Genomic DNA, 7,677 nt, shown 5'->3' with positions numbered 1-7,677 from the left:
AAAGGATGGAAGGCTGAGTCAACCTTGAGCCTGATGAGATTTGAACTTGCAGTAATTACAGGCAGCTGGTATCACTTAAAAGTGCTTTAGTCTGCTGCACCCCTGGGGAACGGGGCGGAGAAGAGCTAGATAAGAGGAAGGTGGAGCAAGGCTGCCTCAACAGTTACCCCTACAAGAACTCCATGTAATTTAGCCAAACCTGAGCAAACGTTTTCCTACCAAAGCAGGACTAAGGTTCGAATCCACCAGGTTTAAGGAAATGAAAGTGAGAGGGGAGGAGGAGGAGGAGGCAGGTTGCTTCATTGTGCAAGTGACCAAAAAGCCATCTCACTTTGCCTCCCCCTCCCTCCCCCCATAATCTAAACGGCCGGGAGAAGTTCTTGATAGCCCCCGTGTTATGATTTTAATCCACTCCGATGCTTGGGGGAAAGTTTGTAGCCGACAGCAGCAGCGGCAGCAGGTGGAACATATAAAAGCGAGATAATGAAGATGGGGGTACAAGTTGCACAACAAGCTGTGCTCGCCTCCAACTGGTCCTTTCCCGATCGAGTAAAGGCAAAGTGAGCCAGGAACCGTTTTTGAAGGCACTAACCACAAATAGAGAAGTTATTTTTCCCCGCGTCTAATAACATTGGGTCCGGGTGCTAGCCAATCGAAGGGGGCCATGTGCTATTGCAACAGGCGATTTTAATGGATTGCTGGTGGCTTGGCCTAAAGTTAGTATTGCAAACAGCCCAAAGGCATCCTGATGTTTGTAGGTGACACAAGGAAGATCGTATTTTGACTCCGAATTTCTGTTTATTTTCCATTTATCACGCAGGCCAAGAGGTTTCAATCCCAAACGAAAGGAAAATAAATGGTTCTATCTCTTTTTTTTTGTTTCCTTTTTAATGAAACCTTGCCTCAACTGTATACATACATGTACACACAAAAATGATTCATGCCAGTTTTCTATAAACGGAAAACGATATTATCTCTCCAAGCAGGCCCCGAAAGGAATTGTATTAAATCGCACACGCCCTGGAACCAGTTGAGTTCACAAAAAGCCTGCCAGGGATCACCAACGTTGGTCCTCCTACCTGGGCCATTAAGGTTTTCTTTGGAGCCAACGCAACGCGCCCCTTTTGCAAAAAAAAACCGGGACGTTCCGGGCTCCTTAAAAAGCGAGAAATCAATTTTAAGGATTTATAGTCGACCGCAATCGGAAGAAAGAGTTTGCTTTGCGCTTTTAAAACGACGGTCAGGCACACCAACAACAGTGAAAGCGGATTTCAAAAGCGGCTGTAAAAGAGCTCCTATTCAGGGGCACTTGTGACTTTGGGATCTGAGCGGATCCTGAGAGATCTGAGCGGATCTTCCCCAAAACTCAACTGAAGTCCACGGGGCTTTTTTGGCCCTGCGCTTTAGGAACCCTCTTGCAACCCTCCTACAAGCGACTCCCTGAGCGGTTCTGCCAAAGAATTACTCAGCCGATTCTTACTACGAGGATCTCGGCCAATCGGAGGCCGGCGGTGGAATTTTCTGGGGGTTCGAGGTTCTGAGTTCGAATGTTGAGCTGGGGGGGGGGGCGCGCGGAAGGAAAGCTGCCCCTCTTCCACCGGGTGTACCACCCCCTTCCTTCCACAAGACGCAGAATGGCTCCAAATCGATTCCTCCTCTTGCCCCCCCCCTCCCGCCCACGACCGGCTTTCTCTGTCTCTTAGCTGTGACGCGCGAAAGGTTTTAACCCCTTGTTCTCCGCGAATGATGTAATCGCTCACCTAACCACCACCACCAGTTGAGGTAGAAAAAGGGGCTTTTCGCCAAGAACCCGCAATAGAATAGGCAGCCTTAATACGGCAACGACCCCCGCCTCCCCCTTCTTTTAAAGCAGCCCTCTCATCTGCGGAATCAGGAGGCCTTCCGGCATCGCCCCCCTCTGTTCCAAGAATGGGCGACTATATTAAATCTCATAAATCATACTTTCTGGAACGGAAAGTTCTGATGATCTATTTGATCGAAGTTTCCTAATTGCATGTCTTGCGTAGGATGGATTCGGAGGCTAGAGAGAGACCCTTGACCTTAATGTTTAGGTAGAGTTTTATCTGACAGGCGTGGAGAGAGAGAAGGTTTAATCTTGGGTTTTTGAATAAATTACCCGGAACCGACGTAGTTTACCTGGAACTAATGCAGGATAAATCCTAAAGTCAGGCGGCTCTCCATAAACGGGCCAGAAAATGCTTATAGATCCCGGCAAAAGTGCAGTCAGGTCTACTGAGGCAGGGGAAAAAATGCTTTAGGAAAAGTCCTCGCTGCGGTGGCAAACCTTGCCTCTGTTTCCTTTTTAAGAGAACAATAGATCCTCTGTCTCCGGCGGTTCACCGAGGCCCTCGGAGCTCTGGGGCGGGTTTGTGTGTCCCATCACATTCACAACACCTGTTCTCTCCGATTTCCCTGCCTTCCATTAATAGACTTAACACACACCAAGGGAATCGTACTTAACGAACAGGACTTCTTTATTTGCTTCCCTTTCAATCAAGACATTAATTTATAACAATTTTAATCGTTATTTTTAAAAATAGGAATGATCCCTGCTAGAGTGGCGAGAGGGTGGGCAGGAATAACAGAAGCCAGGGTCAGACAACAGGTGAGAAAAACCACAGACAGGGAAAGAATTAGAGACCGCCACTCAGGCTAAAAGCCACGCACTCCTTGAAACTGACAAGAAAAACTGTACAGAGTAGCAAATAAATTACAATTCGTCATAACAGACTGATTGTCCATCACTTAAAGCGCCCCACATTCCCGATTCCTTTCGAAGTTTGGAGTCCTGCAGCGACCGCGTTTTGTCCTTCCCGTTTTCATCGTCTCCCCTCTTTATTTTGTGCACTTCCACCCCCCCCCCGTCCCTCAACAAAGAACATACAAAGCAAAATAAACAGCACCTTTGCTCTCTCCTAGGCTACCCACCCATTCCCACCCCACAACCCATCCCACAGTGCTTTTGGAATTGTTTAATATTGCACAGGTCAGGGGTGTCTATCCGGTGAGCTTTTTGAACAAGGAGAAGAAAAGGACAGCAAATAAAGCAATGTCTCGGAGGGAGGGAAGGAGGGAGGGAGGGAGGGAAGGAGGGAGGGAGGGAGGAAGGAAGGAAGGAAGGAAGGAAGGAAGGAAGGAAGGAAGGAAGGAAGGAAGGAAGGAAAAGACCCACCTGGAATCAAATAAAATAAACTGAATAAATAATGTTCAAAGTGTGCATTGTGAATTTCTGAACTAGTGGAGCTTCCTTCCATCCTGAAGGCTGCCCGTATTTTGGAGGCTGGGAGTGCGTTAGCACAACTGTTCCTTTCCAACTCCATAGATCTCTAGTCTAAGGGGAGGGGGAGGGATTCCCATGAACCAGGATCCCACTTTTCCACTGCTTTCAAGGGACATTTGGCACCATCTGGAGAAAAGGACTACTATCTTTTCCCTCCCCTCCCCTTTCCCCAGCGCTTCCTATTGCCCTTTTCGCATCCTCGCTTCATTTGAACAAAAAAACTACCATGAAATCAGATTCTAAACACACAAAGGACAGCCCCGCTCCCTTGTCATCACCCCCACTTTCTATGGGACCCAGATTCTGGTCCCTACTTCTTTTCCTTTCTTTTTTTCAAAATATTCTGGTTCTTTTTAATGTGCGCCTCCTTTCAAAGGGCAAGAACGGCGGGAGAAGCTGGCTCTCCGTCCGGCCTGCGCATCCTTGCAAGAGTCGCTGCTGCCTTCCAGATGCTCTTGGAGAGGGTGGGGGGAGCCGAGCTCTGCGCCTGGAAAGGAGGCCTGGCTGGCTCCGCCACAACGGAGGACGACTCTTTCCCCCCATCGGGTTGCTCAGCCCCATTTTCTGTCCATCCACCATTCCTCCATCCCTCCTTCCCTTTGCTGCCTATGTCTCCCCACCCCGGCCTCTCTGGCTCGCACGCTCCCCCCCTGGGCCTGCCCAAAGGGTCCTGGCCCCAAGCAGTTAGGCGCAGTTCTCAGACGGGCCGCAGAAGCGGCACCGAGGTGACCACAGGGTGCGAGTAGTAGACCGGGTGGGGAAAAGTGAGCAAGGGCTGGCTGACCGGAGCGCTGGTCGCCCCCGCAGCCCCCGACGCCCCGGCCGGTCCCCCGCCTCCGTCGGCCCCGGCGCTCTCGTGGTAGAGGATGGGCACCCGGACGATGCGCTGAGCGGCGGCGTGGCTCAGGTTGGCCGCCTCCAGCTCGGCCGCCAACTGCCGCTTCCACTTGTTGCGCCGGTTCTGGAACCAGATCTTGACCTGCGTCTCGGTCAGGTGGAGCGAAGCGGCCAGCCCGGCCCGCTCGGAGCTGCTCAAGTAGCGCTTCAGGTCGAAGGTGGACTCCAGCTGGAAGACCTGGCTGCGCGAGAAAACGGTGCGCGTCTTCTTCTTGCGGCAGGGCGGCTTCTTCTCCGGGCTGCCCGTCTCCGGCTCGCGCTTGGGCCAGTCCTCGGCGCCGCTCTCCTCCTTCTTGGCCTCCTCCGAGTCGCTCTCTTCCAAGATGATCTCGTCGGGGCTCTTGGAATCCAGCGCCTTCTCGGCCTTCAGCAACGGCTCCTCCGGAGAATCTCTGTCGGTGCCTCCCGAGGCCGGCGAAGAATCTCGGAGCAGGCATTTCTCCACGGAGGCTGGAGGGAAGCAAACCGCACAAAAGGCAAGTCAAGAGCCCAGCCTCACAAACCAGGCGCCCAGATCCCCCCACGCTCTCACTCCTGGCTCTAAAACGGCGTCCTGGAGCCTCTTGACCCTCGGATGCCCAAAGATACTAACTAGGGAGAGAGGGCACCGGCTCAGGAACTCTACGCGAAAAGCCCCTCATCTACAGTACTTCTCCAGTCGCCCCTTTATAGTTCTTGCGGCACATGGAAAAACATAAGAAGCCGTAGCTGAGATTTCTGGACAAGGATTCCCCCAATCTCTTTAGCCCCTCAAGGAGATTACAACCCCGGCCACATTTGCTTGGGGAAGTAAGACCACCGAATCCTAAAGTCTCCTAACTCACTCAGTCCAATAGCCCAATTACATGGATTTGAGGGCGAGCCCTGACTGATTTTTGAGGAACTTATTTTCACGTAATCGAGCTGAGGATTGCACCAGTAAGTGGGAAAGCCACTAGTTTAAGACTGCGATCCTAAATGTCCGAATCGGCGCTACCCTTTCCCCAAAGCACGGTGGCATTTCGGGAACGGATTCTTTTTTTTTTTTTTTGGCCCACCGGTTTTAAGCCGGGATTATTTTGACTAGGTTTACTTCTTGGACGTGAGAAAAGGAATCAGCCGAGTTCTCGGTTATACAAAGCATCAGAGATTCCTCATAATAAGCCACACTGAAACCAGGCTTTCTAAGGTAACGCGCAGGTTAACGAAGCAGAAACAGAAACGGGGGAGAAGCGGATTTGAAACGGTGCTCCTCTCCAGCACGTAGCTGTCTGGGGCTGGAGGACACTGTCCTCACCACTTTCCCTGGTCCTTCTGTGGGCCAGCACCTAGACGCCAGAAGTGTAGGAAGAGCCTTTTCCTTCCCAGGGCTATCTCCCCAACTGACCCGAGAAAGCCCACTGGCCAAGGAAGTTAGGATAAGGGGGTGGGGTTGGGAGGAGAAAACCCCTCCGAAAGAACCTGATCGATTCAAGGGAAAAGTTGGCCCAGCAACAGAGGTGAGCCCAAAAGCTTCGGCTCCCTCAGGAACAGCCCTCCATTTCCCGGGCTCATAGAGGGTAGGTGGGAAGACGCGGGACGGTGTTTGCCAGTACCTTCCGGCCTAGGCAGGTGCCCTCCCGTCAAGCTGTACGGATACCACCAGGCAGGGGATCGCTCCAGGTAGTGGGCAGGCAGAGCAAACCTCTGAGCCGGGATCTCGAAGCGTGGGAAGGCGAGGTCCCCCATCTGCGAGAGGGCGAAGCCAGCCCCTTCCAGAGCCCCCTTGGCTGCCGGAGAGAACAGCGCCCGCGTCTGCTTGGAAGGCGCCTTGGGGTGATGATCCCCATTGAGCAAGTTCTTGATGGAGAAAGGCGACTCCTTGGGCAGCGCGGCCGAAGGCGCTGCCGGCGGCTGCGCCTGGCTGCTAGGGGCGTCCTGGCTGGTCTCCGGCATTTTTCTTCCTTGCTTTGCGCCCCTCTGCCCCCCTTTCAGGACAGCGTTCACACTGCGTTAGGTAGTCGCTCCGAATTGGCCGTTGGCATCAGAGGAGGAAGGGAGGGAGGGAGGAAGGAAGGAGTTGGGTGGGTAAGAGGAAGGAAGGAAGGAAGGAAGGTAGGAAGGAAGGAAGGAAGGAAGGAAGGAAGGAAGGAAGGAAGGAAGGAGTTGGGTGGGTAAGAGGAAGGAAGGAAGGAAGGAAGGAAGGAAGGAAGGAAGGAAGGAAGGAAGGAAGGAAGACGCCAAGCCCGACACACTACCCGGCAAGTCAACAAGGGCGCCGCCGCCGCTGTCGCCGCCACAACCGCCGCTGCGGTGGTTTCTCCTGCGTCAATCCGGCGCCAAATGCTAATGCAGAAATCCAAATGTCACCCCAAGTTAACTGTCAGGAGTGCGCGGAGGTTGGGCTCTCAGAATGGCAAGCGGCATCGGGCAGGGCAGGGCAGGGCAGGGCAGGGCAGGGCAGGGCGGCGGCTGGGCCCCCCGGACTCTCCCGGTCCCTCTAGGCAGGGTAGAGACGAGTGAGCTAGTCAGCCAGCGGGAGAGGAGGCGAGAGCCAGACGCCCCCCACCCCCGTTTGCCCGGGCACTCTCTCGTGCCTCGCGCACACGCGTTAACCCCCCCCCACCCCCAATCCCCCACCCCCCCACCCCCCGGGCGATCCACGCCCCCCTTCCTTTTGGTCCTTTGCCTTCAGGCTAGGAGAGCTCGCCTCTTATTGGCTTTAGATAGTCCAATTAAGGCAGCAAACGAAGACCGGGCTATTAGCACAAAAGGATATTGGCTCCAGCGAAGCGGCGCTCCAAGAATAAGGAGGGGGGACGGCATCACCCTTCCCCACCTCCTCCCGCAGTATCTCCCTCCCTCTCTTGATCTCGGAACCCCCCTTCGCCCCCCCTCTATTTCGGTCCAGGCAAACTCTCCAGCTCCACAACCGAGAGAGGAGAGAGAGAGAGAGAGAGAGAGAGAGAGAGAGAAAGAAAGAAAGAAAGAAAGAAAGAAAGAAAGAAAGAAAGAAAGAAAGAAAGAAAGAAAGAAAGAAAGAAAGAAAGAAAGAAAGAGAAAAGAGGATAGAAGAGGCTTAGCCAACCTGTCCCCTCCCCAGAAGCGAGGAGGCAGGGAGCTGCTCCGCCCGGGGCTCCTCGTACAGAGAGCCCCGTTTCCTTTCCTTGGAAGAATCTAGGACGAGACGCAGCTCTTGAAAGGCTTCCGGGGAAAAAACTCGGTGACGAAAGTCGGCTGGAGTTTTGTCCAACCGGCGCGGAAGCTCCGAATTCGAACCCGGCTCCCACTAGTCCCGTCGCCTCATCCTCGGCCTGGTTTACTTGGCACAACTCGGGGTGGGGGGGGACGGATGGGGAAAACCCGGCGGGGTAGTGATCTGTCCCAGAGACAGAGAGAGGGGTCGACGTGATCTGTGAAGCCGGAGTTTCCCCCCAGAGACAGACATGGACGAGATCTAGAGGATCTATTCTAGAGAGATTTAGACGCCATCCGGACACGGTCTGTCGTCAGTCCAAACG

At 53.7% G+C, this 7,677-nt stretch overlaps 1 protein-coding gene across 1 annotated transcript; it reads right to left on the bottom strand.

Moving 5' to 3' along the window:
- Positions 1-3,998: 3,998 nt before the first annotated feature.
- On the bottom strand, positions 3,999-6,112 carry HMX3 (H6 family homeobox 3). Its single transcript, XM_070945713.1, has 2 exons — positions 5,773-6,112; positions 3,999-4,648 (listed from the first exon to the last, which is right to left on the bottom strand). The coding sequence occupies exons 1-2, from the start codon at positions 6,110-6,112 to the stop codon at positions 3,999-4,001; spliced, it is 990 nt and encodes a 329-aa protein (XP_070801814.1).
- Positions 6,113-7,677: the final 1,565 nt, after the last annotated feature.

The sequence above is a fragment of the Pituophis catenifer genome, unplaced genomic scaffold (assembly GCF_029215685.1).
Source record: "Pituophis catenifer annectens isolate HBS135680 unplaced genomic scaffold, rPitCat1.0.hap2 SCAF_6, whole genome shotgun sequence".
Classification (NCBI taxonomy): domain Eukaryota; kingdom Metazoa; phylum Chordata; class Lepidosauria; order Squamata; family Colubridae; genus Pituophis; species Pituophis catenifer.
The sequence above is the reverse complement of the archived record's forward strand: the minus strand, read 5'-3'. Positions and strand labels throughout refer to the sequence as shown.